Here is a 21504-nt window from a genome sequence, read left to right as displayed (position 1 = left end):
CAAGTCCTACGTCTACTTGCGGTTATGTTAAAAACATAACCCATTGCTCTCTGCTTTATTGGAAGATGCTCCCAGTCGAACCATTCCTCGAGCACGACGACACGCCACATCGTCCCTGACGCCAAATTCCCGGATGAGAATCCTGATCCAAAAATATTCAGACCCGTCTATCCTTAAACAATGTAAACTAAATTCATTTGTGTTTTCCTTGACATGGTGCTTTAATGGTTATGGCGAACATATATTTCGTATACTTAGATAGGGGGAATGACGTCTTTGGCAGGTTTTGTTCTATTATTGTCAGGGGGGGTTTTATAACTGATTATGCTCAAATTTAGTTTAAACATTCTTTGAATATCAAAGAATATTGTGGCCAAATTTCATCAAAAACATCCCTGACAATAATAGAACAAAACCTGCCAAAGTCGTCTCTTCCCCTACATTCGAAGCTAACAAAGCTCGAAACATTCTGGTATGGACAGTGCATGGAGGCGCTTGGTACATTATCCGCATAATGTGGTTTAATCAAGTCGAATCAAGTGTGGAACGGTGAAGATGGACCTAACGTACACAGCACGAATGAGCCTACATCAGCGTCCTAGGACCGGGTGCATTCTGAACGGTTAATACAAAAATATAAATTTTTCAAACAGATACAGAAATAAAATAAAATAGGCAGATTTTATTACAATGATTACAATGATCTTCCGATTTTGTAGGAGAACTGCTTCTGGATTTCATCAAATGGCTCCGATGTTCATCCCATCAAAAACAGTCAATGGAAAGGAATTTGATTTATTTTTTATTTTTGTGTTTTTATCAGCAGTGAAGACATAAAGAAGCGACGAAATTGATGCCGTATTTCTTTGTTTCGCGATAAGATGAATATATGTTCAGTTAGATGGATATCGGAACAGTTCCCCTAAATGCCATATTTTTACAGATTTTTCAAGGTTTTAATGCAGAACAGTAATAAAATCTGCCATCCACTGTTCGGGTGGAGACTAACGTTTGTAGTGAATTGTGGCATATTTTCAGAGATTCATACAAGAGTCGCGCTGACGATCCTCGTGCATTGTCTCTTGCAAATCCATGATTTGCCCAAATTGAATCACTGTGTTTAATACCTAATCTCAAACTGCTCACAGCCTGACCATCAACCATCAACGTCTGACCATTCGCCAATCTCAAATTGCTTGTATACAATTAATCCCTCTAGTATTCACCATGCTAATGAGTTTCACGCCAGTTACAAAGATCCCAACTTCTGTTAAAGTTACTGAAAATTTCAACGGAAACATTCATAGATACAACCAAAGCAATGTAGAACAGAAGGAGGCAAAATTGTGCATTGTGAAAGCCAAAAGGAGCCGAGCAAGTATTAGCGAGAGCACTTCAAAGATCTCATTGAAATACCCATTCCTATGTTTCGTCTCACTCTTAGCAGCTTCGTTAATGCGGAGTACACTTAGAAGGGATTAATCCTCTAATTGCAAAAACTGCTGCATTGCGCTTTTACGTCATTCCGTTTCTTTTGCTTTCGTTACCATTACCATGCTGGTCATTTCTGTATATTTTTATTCCAAATGCTGTCGACTGGGAAGCCGAATTGAAATAGACGATAGAACAACGGGATGAATGTAAGGGCGGCGCTTTTTTGTGCTTAAAGGTAATGGCAATAGTGGACTCACTCGAGCCTATTTTACTTTGTGGTAAGCAAAATACTGCCGACTAAAGCAAAAAATATCCGATAGGATATCCAAAATAATAGCGCTTCATCGAAAAAATGTTTATCTGAATGCAAGCAGTAGATATGAAAAATAATTAAAAACTGCTGTGTAGTCCATATACGTATGTCATTTTACATAAACCAAATAGAAATGAAAATTTGAAATAACGACGAATTTAAAATTTAAAATTTACAGAACAATGTTTTTACATATGAAACAAAAGTTCTAAATGAAAAACAATTCATTTCACCATTTTAAATGTAATGTTACCGCTTGTTATTTTACAGATACCTACGTATTCCGACCAATGTCAAAAACTTGACTCGACTTGAAATTAAGTAACAAGAGGTTGAATAACAATAATAAGAATCAGGTGAGATCTTTCAGTATTTATAATACTGTTTAAAGTTTGCTACGCTTATATAATTGCATTTTTTGTTTTTTTGTCTACTAGGAAAGCTGTTTAGGTTCCACACATTTTCTGAGGTTGAGAAAAAGAAACCTAGATTAATCCACCAAGCAGTGGTTTTATATTTACATTTTTATTTAAATACGTCTTCGTAAAATATGAACAACTCCTGAAGAACCGTCAACTGGGGGGAAGATGATCATTTTCAAGACAAAACATGCAATAACAATGTGTGTTTACATTTTAAATCGAAACAAATGTTTTCAAAACATGTACTGCTATACGTTGCAATAATTAACAACTTTAGTTTTCTGAAATGCGTTCGCCTTTATTAAAATAAATTAAATTATCACACATTTTTTGAGTAATCTGGTTTGGGGTGAAGTTGATCAAGACAGCTCTACTAAAATCATTATGACCTAGTAGTCAAAATACACTAGGTTATTTGTATGAATGTTGAATTTACTACGTAAAGAAGTCTACGAAGTCAATATTTGAAACGAAAATAGCGTCATTTATGACTATTTCTGTCTTTCTTTCACAAAATACATTTTCATGATTATAATCGAAAAAACCGGGATTTCTACCTAGCGGTAACATTATTTAAACGGAGAATATTGTTGACTACCGTTTCATAAAAAAAATTGGCACTTTTGACTGACACATCAAATGATCATCTTCACCTCAATGATCATCTTCCCCCCAGTTGACAGTACTTGAGAATTAATGGAAACATATATGTTCAACCAAATGTATCTCATCCGATGGAATGTCTTCCATTCTCAAGCATTCGCAAGGACAGATTTCCGCTATTGTCGAAAAGATGCCTTGCTTTCGCCTAAGAGATGATAACGTGCGGAAGTGAAGCAATCCTCGTACAGAGTGGTCTCGACACGCAGGTCTAATTATAATAATAATGTATTAGCATTCAGCGATTTTTACAATGATTCGCAGCGATGATTAAGTCCTGTAGTGTTAAAATGAGGAAAGCATATTCCCTTATTTGTGAGCTTGAAGTTTTGCGTCCCATTGTTTCTATATAGAACACATAACTATAAGCACACTAAATGTAACTTTTGATGCATTGCTGAACAAATATAAAGCTGTTTCAGAAGGGGAAGGGTCGTCAGGCCGAAACCCATTCGGCCGAAAGCCATTTGGCCGATTGCCACTAGGCCGAACAAACCATTAAGCCGAAACCCATTTGGCCAAAAGGGTCATTAGCCCAAATAGCCCTTTCGGCAAAACGACCCTTTCGGCCTAATGACCCTTTCGGCCAAATAACCCTTTCGGCCTAATGATCCTTTCGGCCAAACGACCCTTTTGGCCAAATGACCCTTTCGGCCTAATGGTATATTCGGCATAACAAATTTCGGCCAAATGGCTTTCGGTTGAATGGGTTTCGGCCATACGACCCTTCCCCGTTTCAGAAACATGCACACTAGGGTGGTTCAAAAAATTGATTTTGCTCCACAGTGCTCATCTGATTCTTTACCATGTTCTGAATGTCCTCTGAAAATTTGAGCTCATTTGGATTAAAACTGATTTAGCACAAGCCGTTTCAAGTTTGCATGCAAATTAGTATGGGGAAATTTATTTTTTCATTATACTGATAATGACGCTTCCCCATTAAGCGCATGTTAAAAATAAACCTACATAGCTAAAAGGAATATTCAACAGCTTTCACTCAGTGAAAACTGCATCTCAATTAATCGTTCCAATAATTAGTAATCGAATTTAATCTATACCGTGGTTTTCTGGAGCTAATTGCCTAACTCATCAACAGGCAACATTGCGGCTCGTGGCGCGAAAGATAGCACACACAAATTCAGGCTACTATGTTGCACTGCACATTTCAGTGATGCCCTCAAAGAAGTTTAATGATCATGACCAAAGATTCGCAACCTATCTTAAAATCGATTACTAATTATTGAGGCGATTAATCAACAAGCGGTTTTCGTTGGGTGAAAGCTGTTGAGTATTCCTTCTAGCGTTGTAAGTTTTCTTTTAACCTGCGCTTAATGGGGAAGCGTCATTAACAGTATAATGAAAAAAATAATTTCCCCATACTAATTTGCATGCAAACTTGAAACGGCTTGTGCTAAATCAGTTTTAATCCAAATTAGCTCAAATTTTCAGAGGACACTCAGAACATGGTAAAGAATCAGATGAGCACTGTGGAGCAAAATCGAATTTTTGAACCACCCTATTGCACACACTGATTGTTTTCAGTTTTTATTTCAATTATAAATTTCCATTCCGCTGCTATTAATACATCCCCAAACATCTGATCACTTACACTTAGACCACTTGAGTAGTCTTTCATCGCTGAATACCAGGCAGGTTTGATAGCAACTTGATGAAAACTTGATAGGTCGAAATCAATTATTCGGATTGCAGAAGAAGTGTCAACCTTGTTTGTGACCTTAGATGGATTGAAGCAAGGTGATGCACTTATAGAGACAAAGTACATGGCTGTAAGTAGACATAGAGGAAGACATACACGCAGAAGAATCTTGCAAGATTATAACAACTATTTCGATTGTTACACCAGTCAACGTGCATATTGTTGTTTCAATGTTCAACATTGTTTATTGTTGTTTATTGTTTATTGTTGTTATAATGATCATCCGACATTGTATGTTTGTCTTAATGAATCTTAACTCTAAAAACCTAAATTCTACGATCACTTTGTCAATCGAAGTCAAAATTCGAATACGTCTCATTGAATACGATCATCATTGATCGAATTGGTTCATTCAGGTCGTAGTCATGGTGTCGTCGATGCAAACGGAAGTAGGTACTAGAACGGAACGTATACACAGGCACATTGATGTTCATTAGCGCCAAAATATTGGGGGCATCCGCTTCTCCAACCAGAACTTTGGCAACAAAAATCGCTTTCACGTTTCTCCTACGCTGTCTCAGAGTTTCGATGCCAATCAGTTGACATCTGGCTGCGTACGGTGGAAGGTGCGATGGATCATTCCAGGGCAGAAAACGTAGGGCGAATCTTATGATTTTTCGTTGCACTGATTCAAATCTTTCGATCATTGTTGCTTGATACGGATCCCATACCAATGAAGCTGTTTCCAGGATAGGACGGACCAACGCAACGTATAATGACTTCAACGTATATAGGTCACGAAATTCTTTAGTGATTTTAGACACAAACCCATCCAAGATCTCGAACAGAAAAAAGCATGGTTTAGCGGTTCATCACCGATTACGTAGTTGTGTATGATCGGGCACTTCTTGCGATGGAAACTTATGATGGAACACTTTGGCACGCTCATAGTCATGTGATTGGCTCGACACCAGACGAGAAGCCGACCTAAGAGCTCCTGCAGCTTGATGCAATCCGACGGTTGATCGACTACAAAAATGCAGTAGTCTTCACCAATGTATATGACTACATCGTTAAAGAAGAGGGAGAAAAGCAACGGACCAAGATTGCTTCCCTGTGGTGCACCAGACCCGTTTATTAACCAATCCGAAACAGATGAGCCTATTTTTACAGCCAGTTTTCTATCACACAGATAGGATCTGAACCAACAAACAAGCCGAGAAGAAAAGCCCAATTTTTCGAGTTTTGCTAAAAGAATCGTGTGGCTTACACGATCAAAAGCAGCCTTCAGATCGGTGTAAACGGAATCAATCTGCTTTCCTCGACCAATATTCCGCAAGCAAAGCGAAGAGAATTCAACTAGATTGGTGGTAACGCTTCGCCCCGGGAAAAAACCAAGTTGTTTTGTGCTGATGTAGTGCCTCACGTGGGAGAATGTGTAGCTCGAAACGATGATTTCCATTAGCTTCGAGCACGCGCATAAGGATGTAGGTACACGGAACTTAACAATAACAAAGTCGCTTTTTACACTGCTGTTATTCATTAATTTCTTGGCCTACATCGATTTTCAATTTAATAATCCGAAACATAATAAATAAAATAATAATAATTAATAAATCCGGAAACATGGATGATTTTTTCCAAAGAGTTGGAAAACAAGATTGTCGCAACGATAAATTGAGAATGTGTTGAAGAGGCGCTATCAAATTGGCCGAGCATTTCTTAAGAATACTGGCAGGCACCCCATCCGGACCTGGTCGGAATGACATTTTCAATTTAGACAGTGCAATCAACAGGTCTTCAGCAGTGATAGTGAATGTATCTGCGTCTATAATCTCACTCGGGACGAAACTCAGTGCAGCCGTTGATTCACTGGTAGCTAGTGGACTGTCGAAAACCGAAGCGAAGAATTCAGCAAACAGCGAGCATTTTTCAGCACATGTCCTTGCAGCACGATGATCCAGATGCATAGCAGAAGGTAGTCCTGTATCCTTTCGCTTGGAATTAACAAAATTCCAGAACTGCTTAGGGTTGCGCTTCAGATTGCGTTCATTTTTTCTCGCGCATCGACGATAGAGCTTGTTATTCAACGATTTGTAACGATAACTGCAGATTTTATGGGTCTTTTTGCTTGACGCTGATCGGAGGGTCCGATATGTACGATGAGCCGCATTTCGCTTTCTCTTGAGGTTTCTGAGTTCACTATTAGACCACGGTGGTTTCACAGATGGACGTTGCAAAGGTATATAATCGTCGAACACGTGATGGATAATTTGGGAGAAATTTTCCACGCTATCGTCCACGTTGGTGCTTAGGCATACAGTGGACCAATCAATTTCTGCCAATCTTTGATTCAAAGCATCGTAATTTGCCCTTTTATAATCGAAAGAAGCGAAGTCTAATTCGTCGTCAGCGTTCATAATCTCAGTAGAATTAAAGCAGTCTTTGATAAGCAGACAAAAAGGCGGATGAGCCGGATCAGCTGGTACCAATGGATCGACGATGTCTTCCAAAATGAAAAGACCATCTAATGCTTGGTTGACAAGGATAAGATCGAGCGTATTGCCAGCGTAGTTTCATTCTTCTTCTTCTTCTTATTGGCATTACATCCCCACACTGAGACAGAGCCGCCTCGCTGCTTAGTGTTTATTAAGCACTTCCACAGTTATTAACTGCGAGGTTTCTAAGCCAGGTTGCCATTTTAGCATTCGTATATCATGAGGCTAGCACGATGATACTTTTATGCCCAGGGAAGTCGAGACAATTTACAATCCGAAAATCGTCTTGACCGAACCCAGCCACCCTCAGCATGGTCTTGCTTTGTAGCCGCGCGTCTTACCGCACGGCTAAAGAGGGCCCCAGCCATTATTGATTTGTTCAAAACCAGATGAATACATGCCATCTAAGAAGATTGTACATGTTCGGGATAAAGAGGAACCAGAGCTGTCAATGTGACAATACGGATGGTTTGTCGCTATCCACCGTATGCCAGGTAGATTGTAGTCTCCAAATATGGCTATTTTATCACCTTCGCTAATCCCCATAGCTATCTCTTCAACACAGTTGATATGACGCTGCATAACTAAATAATTCCCGGACTTGTCAGGGGGGATATAGATCCCTCCGATAATGGGGTCGTACACTTATTACGTAAGCATTTTTTCTGGGTTTTTCGAACCCCCCTCCCCCCATATAAGATTTTTTTCATACAAATATTTTTTTCATTTATGTGGAGCGTTAGATATTGAGCGACCCTCCCTCCCCCCATAAGTGCTTACGTAATATGTGTACGGCCCCTAATCAGTGAGTGGCAACTAAGTTTAACAGAGGTTCAAATGTGTTCCATAGAGTGATCTGTAACTGCCAACAACGACGATGGCAATCGATTATGAACGGCAATAAGCACCCCAGCCCGTTTTTTCCTACAGGTGAGCGCGTTTCGGTCACATCGACAGACAGTATACCTCTCGTCAAACAGCATCCTGGATTCAATAATACTGTCCAGCCGCGCTTATGGCAGTGAAAAAGTCGTCCATTGTTGTTTCAATTCTCCATCGCATGATTGACAACTATTATTATTGTTATTCTTAAATCAATGCAAAAATATTGTTGATTTGAAGCAGAGTCCGGTTGATTTTACCACATTTTTTTCTCCGTGTAGTGATGCTGGTGCTGAAGTAATGTGTATTTGAAGTTGTTAGAGAATTTGTCTATCTTGGAACGCTTGTGCAATGTGACCATGTAGTTTCCCCGTAAAGTGAAAAGACGTGTACAGTATTTTGCGCTCTATAATCAATACTGTAATGGCGGCCTTTTGTGAGTGCATTTTTGACACTCAAGTGATAGAAGATATTTACGTATTTTATTCAATGTAGGCCATGATTCGTTTGAAAACATTGGCACTCATCCGGTATCTACAAACTAACAAAACTTTCAAATATTCTCCATTAAAATATTATTCAAAGGTTTGGTAGTTTTCTCATGCATTTTTGAGCAATACTCTTCAACCAGGGTGGCGGAAGTGTACATAGCGGATGAACAGGTAACGCCTGCTAGTATCTCATTACCGACTGTATTTTCTAAACCTGTTTTATAACTAAAGCCGCCCTGGTAGAGGAGTGTTGTGGCATAGGTGGTGTCGGAATGCTTTTGCACCCAAATGGTGCAAGGCATCGATAAGTACGTTGTGCACACAAAGCAATGAGACAAATGGAAGGTCAATAGTTACTCCTTGAGGAATTTCCGGAGGAAATTTGCAAGTGCAAAGGAAGTTGATTTTAGATAGCGTAGGGAACCCAGCCTTACACTACCTGGACATTGACTAATTTAGATTTCCTATCCTCTTTAATAAAAAACTGTTCATAGATTTGTCAAAAATGTGTGGCTTTCACATTGGTAGAGAATACAATGCTTGAAAAATAATCAAATCCTTACATAACAAAAGGAAAAATATTTGAAATTTATTTGTTTGTAGCTGGTTTGTAGATACCGGGTGGGTGCCAATGTTTTCTAAAGAATCAAGGCCTACTTTGATTGACATATGTAAATATTTCCTACCTCTTGAACGTCAAAAAGGCACTCACTCGATTGCCATTCTTGTTCTTCTTCTTCTTATTGGAATTACAGCCACCTTCAGCATGGTCTTACTTTATAGCCGCGCAGCTTACCGCTAGGCTAAGGAGGGCTCTCGGTTTTCATTATCTTGCGCATAATACTGGATTGCTGCTGTGAATGTGGCCTTCTATGGATTACGTAGACAGCTTATGTCCCGCAACATTTGCTTTTCTCGGTGTTTGCTCTGTAATTTTGTAATTATTTATTGCTAATATCAATTTATTTATGAATTTTTTTATTTTATTATGGAAAATTCTTAATTTATAATTGCAATTTTTGCTTTAAAAGGTGCTCATTTATTTTTGATTTGTGGAAAATTCTTAATTGTTTATGGAAATTTTGTATTATTTGTAGAAACTTTGTATTTGTTTTTTGCTCATACCCTGATTTATTTGTTGACAATTTCCTAATTTTTTATTGAAAATTTCTAATTCTTTATGGAAATGTTATTTTCCTGCATTAAAAGAGGTGTGCTGGAGAGCATTCGGGGGTTTCGAGCGAAAAGTGTTGCGTACAATACTCGGAGGGAAACTAGAAAATGATGTTTGGAATTTTCAATAGGAAACAACTATACCAAGCATGTGTATATGGCAGTTTTATATACCGTCGTGGGTGACAATGGGTCAAAAAACAATGTGTGCAAAATAATTGTTGAATAACTATTGTAATTCAACATACAATTTGCTTTTCATTATGTAAGTCTGTTCTTTACACATAAATAAACTATCTACCATAAAATTTTTCGAAACTATTTATTCTGTCCTGAAATACAATTGAATGAATTTTGAGTCAATGACAATGGGTCAGTGTAATCAAAATTGTTTCTTCATAACATTACAGCTATAAAACCGATTAATATAGTTACATAAATTTCGAAACATAATTAAATTACCAATTTTAAATATTTTCGCTTTCTCCTAAGATGTCTGTGTGTGCGTGTGTATGTATGTATGTGTGCGCAAAAAAACACTATTTTTTTACTCGCTACAAGTTGCATTTGACAAGACATCCCCATTCAGAAATAGTAGTTTGTGCAACAAGTTGCAAAACGATGATGTTTTCAGCACGAGTTGTACGTTTATCCAACGAGGCTTGCCGAGTTGGATAAATACTACGAGTGCTGAAAAAATCGAGTTTTGCAACGAGTTGCACACGTTATTTTTTGCAATGACGAAAAATGGACTTTAATTTGATAAATCTGTTCCAAAATTGTAGTCTAATTTTCTCCACATGATCATTCTTGCCAATAAATTATGTTGCTGCGGAGAAGAATCATATTCCATGTTACCGTGCCACATTGCAAAGTTCAATGAGCCGTGAAGCGATAGATGTACTTGCCTTTGGAAATTTTGGATGTCATGACCGCCAAACTATTTAATTTATTACGGGGCGCATAGAGTACACTATTTGAGCACTTTCCCAAGCTAATTTAACAGAATTTAGTCACGTAACGACTATTTTGGTGTTGGTTTTTCACCCAAATGAGTGTTATAATGAATATTATGCAACCCATTTGAGTTGCATAATGTTCATTAAAGCATCCATTTCGTTGGTAAGGAAAAGTAGGCCGTCTTATCACTCCAAGACGAACTGTAAACCAGATATTATGATCAGGAATTGCAAAAAAAATATTTTAAGCGCTTTTTAGTGGAATGTATTCAACCGTCTAAGACGAGTTCAGCACTCTCCATTTAATTTCACCAATTCTTTCGATATCTTTGCAGATACGTTTTGAAGTAAGAAAATCTTTGAAGCTATCTTCAATTTTCTCTGGAGAGCTTGGCGTGTATGAGATGCTTTTGAGAAGTGGTTCCACGGTTGTAGGATATATAATTATAGTAACAAGTGTTACGGAATCATAAAAAAATAATTTATTAATCAAACTTTACACTAATTACATCTGAATTCACTGCTTACTAACTATGAACTGCCCAATTCACTGTCTTTCACTACCTTTTATAACTTATTATTGCTAACTTAACATTTCCTATGCCTGCCTATTTGGAACATCGGTGATCGACCGGTGGGGAATTCTGCTGATGGTGCATTATTACTTTCTGGGTGACAACGGCTGATTGGGATCGAAGTCCAGGGGTTCTGCTGACGGTGCTTCTCTGTTGGCAGGGCCCTCTGGTTGGCTATTACGGTTGATGTGCATATTGTATCATAACTCCTCCGGGGGGTGAAAAAAGCGTGGCCTCACGCGTCTTCAATGGGATTCTGCGATGAAGATTTGGGGTCTCTTTTGGTTAGCTTAGAAATGAAGTAACGAACAGTTTGTCTGTAATAGAGTAGAGCAAACACAGCTAATGTTATGGTTATAATGGTTGAGAGTGTTAACCCTCCAAATAAACTCCAATGCCAAAGTTGATTTGTAAACTGCTTCAAGTAAACGTGATTAATCATTTTCCTGTTGGTTATAGTTTTATTGTTGAGATAATTTATGTCGTCCTCCTCTAATTGGTGGTTTATTATCAGATTGTGCATAGAATGATGGGCGGTTGAACGATTCGGCTGATTGATGAAAACTGCTGGTTTCTGATAGTTACTGTACAATTGTAAAATGTTATTAAAAAGTTTCCCTCTAGGATGCGATTATCGGGACCACAATCAGTTTTTAGTAACTCTGATTTCGCATTGGTAACTAATAATTGGTTGTCGGTTATTAGTTGTGCTTCTGTACTATTCTCTCGTCTGGTAGTACAATAGCTCTTCTTTCCCAATATCAAACTCGATATACATTGATCTGAGTACTTACTGATGTAACTACTACGTTGAATGAATTCATCAGGTTTGGTGGTTGTGAATAGTCCATGACTGCTTTTAATCAGGTGTGTTGGATATTTCTTCTGATTCTTCTCTCTCCAGTTTTGGTACACGTAAGATGTACAGTAGGGTTTCGTGGTTAACGGCAATTTTGGGTTGCACTAAGTTTAGTGCTTCGTCTGGCAGATCTGTGTAAACTCCTTGATCCTCCAATAATACTCGTATTGTGTGTATCTCTTGGGTTGTGAGAATTTTGCTGTTGGCAACTGATATTTTAGTCCACAATATTGCGTCCTGAATTTCTTCTAGTATCTTGTTGATCAGGTCAATATTAATAATGGTGGTGATGGTTTCTATTTCATTTAGTATGATCTGGTTTTCATGTTTGCTTTCAATTACCTTATTGACTGCTCTGGTTAATGACTCCAGTATTTTACCAATCTGTTCGTTGACTTTATGTTGTTGGTTGTTGCTTTCGCTTAAGTTGTTCAGGGTTGTGTTGATGATGTGAAGGTCTTCTGCGTCCGGGCTTCCACTGATCCATTTCCAAGTCGTTCTGATAAGGTTCAGGCTCCTAGCTAAACGTTTTCATGGTTGTAATTGGATGAAATTGGAATATAAGAGTTTAATTTTGAGTTTAACAATTTCAGATAAATGATTATTAATCTTTTTATACGCTAAATTTGTCAAAGAATTGATTGCAAGTTCTAAATTTGTTGTGTTTATAGGATGAATAATATAGACATTTCCTGTTTGAATTTTACATGATTTGATTCTCAAAGTTAAAATTGGATTTGAATTTAGGTTTGCAATTTCTATCTCCTGGCAATTAATTTGAAAAATTACGACTATTAAGATTATATGTAAAAATAGTAGCCTAATCATTCCTATTGGGCAGTTATTAAATCTATTTTTTATCATATTAAAATGTTTTTTTTTGTTTTCGTCCTTCGTATGGGAGCTGCAATTATACAAAAAAAATAATTTATTAGTAATTTTATTCAGTATGGTTTCAAGCTGAAAGTAGAAAACGGCGTTAATGTGTTGATGGTATTGTTGGGTATTCGACGTTTTTATCTGAAAATAGAGAAAAAATATGTTAATTTCTGTTCCTAATTCGCTTAAGTTTATTTTTATTTCTTTTCACATTTCTCTTGATTGCAACAGAATGTTCATTGTTCTTTAGGCATTTAGTTTCAGTGAATCTGGGGTCTAACTTTTTTCTTGTGGTTTTCTTTATGAAAATGTCTGTGTTCTCGGCAAAATTTGGGGGGTCTTCTCTTTCTGGGTTATGTTTCGTCATTGTCTTTGCTGATTTTATCAATTGGTTAGTGACCTTCGCGTATAAATCTTTTGCTTCCTCAGCAATCTGTTCTGGATCAATATTATTACGTTGATTAAACACAATTTCGTTGGGTTTAAAAGAAGTAGCTGAGTGAACTGAATTATTATAAAGGGCTGTTGCTATAGCTACGATCTCTGGCGAACTTTGTCCTTCAAATTTATGTTTATTGGTATTGTATATCTCAATAATAGTACTATGAGTCTTTTCAATTTGTCCGTTCGACTCGGAGGATGAAGCAAACTCAATGTCTGTTCCTAAATTAGCTAAAAAGGCTTTCAACTGTAAGCTAGTGAACGCAGCTTCATGGTCACAAATTATTTTCTTTGGGGCTCCAAATGTTCTGATATATTGAGAAAGGGCTTGTTGAATATCGGTAAGATTTCGGGACGGAATTTCGATCATTTGTAAGTGCTTAGAAAAAGCACATATTAATGATAAGTAGTTATGCTTATCGATTCCAAAAATGTCTATGTGGACTCTATCGAAGGGTGATTTTTCCACGGGTCTCGGAGAAATTTTAATGTTGTAGGGCTTGCGTTCATACTTGTGTTTTGCACAAATAGAGCAAGAATTTACTATTTGCCTAATCTTTTTTGTCATTCCAGGAAAAAAATATGCTCTCTTAATTTGCTTTTCCATCTCTGATATTCCACGGTGGGCTCGTTCATGTTCAGTGCGAACTATTTGATCTTGCCTGTTTTCCGAAGTCACATCTTCGACGATATTTTGAGTAATGACGAAATGCGAATTTGTCAACGAAAAGTGTTCCCTGTGATCTTCTTGTATTAACTGGAATAGATTTTCAGGTGCCAGAATGGCGGTTTGTGTACCCGAGCTGTATTCTTTGATAAATCTGGTTATGTTCTCTGGATCATACGACGTTGCACAAATAGTTACACGGTTGAAGTTAGGAAAAGGGTTCTCTGTTATAATGCTATTGAAAGTTGTTTGCCTGAATACTATTTGATTGCGATAGCTATTGATTGCTCGTTCAGTAAAATGAATGAAGAAATCACCTGAAGTATCCGCAGAGTGATTTGTAGCCAAGGATTCTTCGTCAACGTCATTTGCGTTCGCATCTATTTTACGGCTAAGTGCGTCAGCTACAACGTTTGTTTTTCCTGACCTGTAAACTATATCATAATCATAGTTTTCTAGTTCAAGGCTCCAATTGATCAATTTTAGATTCTTTTTAGAATTCTTTATGTATGTTAAAGGTTTGTGATCTGTTATGAGAGTAAATTTATTCCCACCCAGATATTGTTTAAATTTGTTAATAGCCCACATTATCGCCAATGCTTCTTTTTCTGTGGTACAATAATTTAGTTCAGTGTTATTGAGGGTCCGACTGGCAAATGCTATTGGTCTCTCTGTTCCATCCTGTTTTTGTGATAAAACCGCGCCCAGAGCATAGTTGCTCGCATCCGTGGTCAAAATAAAAGGAAGGTTATAATCAGGATAGGCAAGAACCTGATCCGAAGATATGATGGTTTTCAATTTTTCAAAAGATTCTTTGTAATCTTTATCATTTATGTTTATGTCTACATCTTTTTTCAAATACTTCGTGAAGGGTTTAGTAATTTTAGAATAGTCTTTAATGAACCTTCTATAATATCCAGTAAGTCCTAAAAATTGTTTAATCTGCTTTGATGTAGTTGGTAATTGCCATTCTAGAATTTTTTGTATCTTATCGGGGTTTGCCTTAATGCCATTGGGAGTGATTACATGACCTAAAAATTCTGTTTCGGTTCGCAAGAACTCACACTTGTCTAACTGGATTTTAAGATTGAAATCCGCTAGACGTTTTAAAACCTTTGAAACATTTTCAAGGTGATTTTCTAAGTTATATCCAATGATGATGATATCATCCAGATAAACGAAGCATATAATACCAATGTAATCAGCCAATATGCTATTCATCGCTCGCTGGAAAGTGGCGGGCGCGTTCTTCAAGCCAAAAGGCATACGTGTGAATTCGTAGTGCCCTTGTCCTGTTGAAAATGCTGTTTTCTCTATGTCCTTTTTGTTCATCTCGATTTGGTGAAAGCCTGACTTTAAATCCAAAGTCGTAAAGTACACAGACTTGCCAAGACTGTCGAGAATTTCTTCTATCTGAGGGATAGGATACTTATCGTCTACCGTTTTGTCATTAAGTTTCCGGTAATCGATAACTACTCTAACCTTTTTCTTTCCAGAGGCGTCCGATTTTTTTGGGACTACCCAAACGGGAGAAGAATATGGGCTCAGTGAGTTTCTAATTATTCCGCATTCGAGCATTTCTTGAATTTGCTCGTCTACGTCTTTCTTATAGTGTTGAGGATATCTATACGTTTTTGTATAGATTGGTTGGCTATCTTTTGTTACAATATTATGTTTCACTGCAGTAGTTGCTGTGAGTTTTTCACCAGTTTTTATTAATGTATCCTGGTGTTCCAAAATAACATCGAACAATTTGGATTTTTCAAAATTGGATAAATGATCTGTACGAATTAATTGTTGTATATCTGATTCTTCTAGACTCTTATGAATTTTAACAGGGATTGGGGAGATAGTCTCGAAATTATTAACTTTTAAAGAGAATTTAGGAATGTCTTTTGGTGGGGTTTTGCTATTGCTTTGAACAAGGATTGTGGATTTAAAATGCCTAGAGTTATAAAGACCGGGTAATATTGTGAGTTTATTTGTTAATTTTGAGAATTTCGGGACGTACCAGTCTCCATCGTTTGTAGTTGAAAGGGTAACAATGTGGTTGTATGTTTTCCTAGCAGGGTGTTTCGTCCAGGGTGGGACGACCCTACGTTGTGTACTTTTCTAAAGGTGATTCTCCGGGCGACGAATAAAGAAACTATTGCTTCAGCTTGACTTGATTTTATTGCCTCCGAGAGGCAGCGTGCCTACTCGGAGGTTACTATTGCGAACACTGTACAAACATTGAGTCTAGAGTCGCCTTTTATAGGCGACTCTTAGTACGGCAAAAAGATACAATAATTTGGGAACGTGTGCAAAACAATTTAAATTTAAATCTAATTGGACTATCTGCGCGCCAAACGATCAGTGTTGGCGCGCAGGTTGAAACAATAAACAGAACAGAAAATAAACAATACGATGCACGCTGCTCTGTTTGGCGCGTTCTTTTCCATAGCCAGCAGCACAGCACAGCGACGATGACATCGGCACGATGTGTGATCGAACATACCGCCGCCCCAAAACGAACGTTTTGCAATTACGTTTTGATGTCGTCTGCTACTGCTGCTGTTGGTGCGGCAAAAGTAATCGCTTGAGTGCTTGACATGGCTGTCGATGGATGATGATGCGGATGGATTGATTGGGTTGGATGATGCTCTCGATGCAAATGGTACGATCAGATGTGGACGCTGGGTCCGAATGTGGACGTGGGGTCCGATTGTGGACGCTGGGTCCGAATGTGGACGCTGGGTCCGGATGTGACCGCTGGGGTCGGATGTGACCACTGGGGTCCGAATGTGGACGCTGGGTCGGAATGGCGCAACGGCCGGGTAGGATGACGATCCCTGGGGACGGATGGTACGCTCCGCTCCCCTAACAGCCCTGTGGCTCGGCACAGCGGCTTGTCGATTTCCACTTCTCCGGCTTCTTTGGATTTGGCTGTCCAGCTGGAACGACAGGCTATCCGACTGGGATTCTCGGTGTCCGGCTGGGATGCACGGGTTCGACTGGGACGTTATCCAACGGAAGCGCCGAAGAGGTGGATGTCCAGTGTGCTTGTTTGTTTCTTCTTCTTCTTCTTCTTCTTCTTCTTCAGCGTTTTCGTTCTAGCGGTTCGGCTGGAACGGCAGGCTGATCGCTTGGGATGCTCGGGATCCGACTTGGTAGCACAGGTTCGCTGGGACGTTATTCAAAACGGTGCAGAAGAAAAAGGTTGATCGTCCAACTGCAGCAGCTTCCTTTCTCGCCGTCGGGAAGTCGATTCCAGGCACCATCCTGGTCACGGCACCAATGTTTCGTCCAGGGTGGGACGACCCTACGTTGTGTACTTTTCTAAAGGTGATTCTCCGGGCGACGAATAAAGAAACTATTGCTTCAGCTTGACTTGATTTTATTGCCTCCGAGAGGCAGCGTGCCTACTCGGAGGTTACTATTGCGAACACTGTACAAACATTGAGTCTAGAGTCGCCTTTTATAGGCGACTCTTAGTACGGCAAAAAGATACAATAATTTGGGAACGTGTGCAAAACAATTTAAATTTAAATCTAATTGGACTATCTGCGCGCCAAACGATCAGTGTTGGCGCGCAGGTTGAAACAATAAACAGAACAGAAAATAAACAATACGATGCACGCTGCTCTGTTTGGCGCGTTCTTTTCCATAGCCAGCAGCACAGCACAGCGACGATGACATCGGCACGATGTGTGATCGAACACAGGGTAATATTTTTTAAATGGTATTTCGATGCCATTAACTTTAACAATTTCTTTTTCGTAGTTTATGACAGCTTTGGTTCTTGAAAGAAACTCAGATCCAATAAGACCTTCAAAGTAATTATGAAAAGAGATTTCGTAAAATTTTTGTGGTGGAAAGTTTCTTCCGAAGAAGTTAAAATATCCTTTTTTGTTAATAATATGAGAACCAGAGATATTTTTAATTGTAACGGGTTTGGTTTCTACAGTATTCTTAAGTAATCCCGGGCGAATGAGATTTTTGTTAGCGCCCGTGTCAATTAAAAACTTGAAGCCGTTCAATTTCAAATATGGTAAGAAGTTCCTCATTTTATTTGAGTTACTCGATTGGCCTGACAAAAATTTACCTCTTTTTCCTCATCATCATCAGATGAGTCTTCTGATGCGGAAAGTTCATATTCACTAGCTACCTCGTTATTGTTAATGAGCTTTTTATTATAAGTTAATCTGCTTTGAAGCGATGAGTCAGTTTCCATCGGTTCTATGGAGTCTTTGCTGTTATTATCTGAAACAAAGTTTGGTTTGTGCGAAAAGTTTGGTTTAAATTTGGTATGCTGCATGGGTTTTGGATCCTGATTTTTACTGCTACTACTCGTAAATAATTTACTACCGTTTTAATTTTAGCTTTTGAAATGTCTTCCATATTACTGGCGTTGATTTCTTGACTCTTAAATTTGCACAAGAATGCGTATGCATCCTCAATATCTTTAGGCCTTGCTGCTTGAGCGTGACCGAAATAGTTTCCACGCAATCCAGAAATAAAAGCGGCTAATCCGTCCTCATCAATAAAAGTATTTATTGCATCCCAATTATCACGATACTTTGTGTTTTGTTTTGATAAAGTTTTAATATTCTGTACTATCTCTTTTGTACGTTTGTAATATCTATGAATGCTCATATTTTGATCCATTTTATTCTGCCACAACTGGCATTTATACGTAGATAATTCTTGGCGATCACCAAGAGCATGAATTAAAATTTCCTTAATGTTATCGAAATCTTGTGGATTGCCTGCAAGACATAGGATGTCTTTTGCTTTCCCACTTATCTTATTTGTTACAGCCGTCACATACATTGTGTATAATTCCGGTGCAACTTTATTCTTGAATAGATTTAAAGTATTTTCTGCCGTGGTAAGCCACGCGGCCAGTTGTTTTCTGTTGCCTTCGAAAGGCTGAAGAGATTTAATGGGATCGGGAATTTTGAAGAAATCCCCGATTGGAACATCGCCTGTGTTTTCGGTTTGTGAATTACTGCTGGCGGCTGCAGTTGAATTCTGTTCTAATTGAATTTGTCTCTCTTGAAGACTGACAATAGCAGTCATCATTTGAGCGAGCTTGTTAGAGATTTCTTCCATATCAGGTGAGGATGTATTAAACTCGTCCTCAGAAGAATCTGAAAAGTTCAGCACAAATTTTCTTTTGCGATGAATTTTTGGCATGCGATACGGTTCGCTGCGCGACTCAACGTACCTGACCTATACGATTATGCAACAAGAGCTGTTAATGTGAATGAAGTTCAACTAATGTTGTCTCTGATTTCACTAGCCTCGCTTGTGCACACACGGTTTAAATTTCACTGGGTTTTTGAACTTGCGTTCTCTTAGAACTCGCAAATTCGTTTCGCTGCGATAAAATTAATCACAGACGCAAGTAACACTTTTCACTTTAAAATGAATAAAGGGTTCTACTTACGGTTTTTAGTCGTGGTGGCTCGATGAAAAACGTTGGCGGTGCTCCGCGTGTCCTAGTGGCGGGGGGTCCTCTAATCACGTCAACGGCTACGCCTTCAGTTGAGGATGTTGAAAAACGGGTACCACTTCAAATTGGTTTATTAGTCCAATTTATTCCACTGTTTTTTCACTAAGATCACTTTTTCACTGGCCTATCCGGCTGCGCCAATTATAGTAACAAGTGTTACGGAATCATAAAAAAATAATTTATTAATCAAACTTTACACTAATTACATCTGAATTCACTGCTTACTAACTATGAACTGCCCAATTCACTGTCTTTCACTACCTTTTATAACTTATTATTGCTAACTTAACATTTCCTATGCCTGCCTATTTGGAACATCGGTGATCGACCGGTGGGGAATTCTGCTGATGGTGCATTATTACTTTCTGGGTGACAACGGCTGATTGGGATCGAAGTCCAGGGGTTCTGCTGACGGTGCTTCTCTGTTGGCAGGGCCCTCTGGTTGGCTATTACGGTTGATGTGCATATTGTATCATAACTATATACCGCATTTCTTAAATCCAGAAATTAAGTTGGGTTTTTGGTTTTCCTTGAGAATATCCATTAACTCCTTCAATAACCCTGGAAAATGTGGTTTCTGCAAACTCGTGGCAGAGGACAAGCTTTTCTCTTTATATGATCGTAGAATTTGTCTCCAATTTCGCTTCATGGGACCGAAAAAGGCCACATCAAGAGGTTGTGTAATATGTGTCGAATTCGCGGGAAGGCATACGAAAACGATGTTATGTGACTGACACAACTCAAGCACTCGGGTTGAAAAATGTGAGCTTACATTGTCTCCAATTACAACCTTTTTGCCGCTACGCTTTTTCAAAGTTGGCATCAAATGAATCTCGAACCAGTTTTCGAAAATCGCTGTATCAAACCATCCACTTGCAGAATTGTTGTACCGTGTTCCAGGCGGTCCATTCTCGACCCACGTATTCCATAACTTAGATGACTTATAGACGACGTACGGCGGTAGTAGATCTCCTGCTGCGCTGCCTGCCATCATAATCGAGATACTACTCTTCGATGAATTCATGATGTTCACAGGATATTTGGTGCCTCGCTTCACGATACACTTTCTTGCTCCTGGGTCGTCGGTAACATTCGTCTCGTCAAAGTTCCAGATATTTTCGGGTGGGACATCGATCAGTACTTTCCTGAGATTATCAATGTAATCGGTCAGGATTTCAGGCGTGATTGCCGCTCGACTTTTTTTGATATTCACCACGAAGCGCTCAGAGAGATCTGCATGGCGGCTGAGAAACCGCTTCATCCAATCCCGGCCAGGTAAGTTGTCCGTAAAACGTTCCACTGATCTCCCGATTTTTGATAAGTAATCCTTCACAATGAATCGTAAATCGTCTTCGTTTACCGGAAAACCAAAATCACTCATGGACGTAATGCACTTTGCCAACTTTTCCTCTTCAACAGAAGTGAAGACGCACTGACCTCCAGGATAATTCTTCTTATCCGTGTAAAGCTTGTTTCCGATCGTACTTTTAGGAATTCCAAATGTTTTGGACGCTTCCCGATGGGACATTCCCTCCGAAATTGCCCGCAAACAGTTCTCCAAGTTGACATCCTTATAATTTCGGTAGGATCGTGACCCTGCTTGTTTTTTGTATGTCCGGGGCATCGTGCTGAGAAATTGGATATATGTTAGCATGTTCGTAGTGAAATTATTTAATTTATGACTTACAAAGTTGCTGAATTTAAAAATGAAACGATGACCGACGTTGTTGACAACGTGATTGACGTAAATTGCATGTGTATTGGTGAAATATTGCATAATCGTAACATTCTGGTTGTGTTCGTGCGTTTTTTTACTTGACCCATTCTCACCCCCATTTGGCATGAATCAGTCACTATTTAGAAAGGTTTGAATTATTCACATAACAATCAATGTAAAGTTGAGAATCATTAGTGAATTGTCAACACAGGACAGTAAGGTATCTTTCAAAGCAAGTCAAACTTTTACAATAGTTCTATGAGAGCGTATTACTTAGATTTTTTTACCAGAATATTAACCTGTCATTATCATATGGTCGGGGTTCAGCCAAATCGCACCAAGCGCCAACGAAAAATTACCAATTTTTCTGCTAAAACTTT

The 21504-nt window shown here is 38.7% G+C and overlaps 1 protein-coding gene across 1 annotated transcript in view; it reads right to left on the bottom strand.

Annotated features, from left to right (window-relative positions):
* LOC134210149 (uncharacterized) overlaps nucleotides 1-21031 on the bottom strand; it is a 28871-nt gene extending 7840 nt beyond the window's left edge. The window contains exons 1-2 of the mRNA XM_062686173.1: nucleotides 20180-21031; nucleotides 16439-17002 (exon numbers count right to left, since the gene is read on the bottom strand). Coding sequence (XP_062542157.1) covers nucleotides 16439-17002; nucleotides 20180-21031 — 1416 coding nt within the window. The remainder of the gene's footprint in view (nucleotides 1-16438; nucleotides 17003-20179) is intronic.
* Nucleotides 21032-21504: the final 473 nt, after the last annotated feature.

Source organism: Armigeres subalbatus, chromosome 2 (genome assembly GCF_024139115.2).
Source record: "Armigeres subalbatus isolate Guangzhou_Male chromosome 2, GZ_Asu_2, whole genome shotgun sequence".
Classification (NCBI taxonomy): Eukaryota; Metazoa; Arthropoda; class Insecta; order Diptera; family Culicidae; genus Armigeres; species Armigeres subalbatus.
This window is presented reverse-complemented; position numbering and strand designations above follow the sequence as displayed.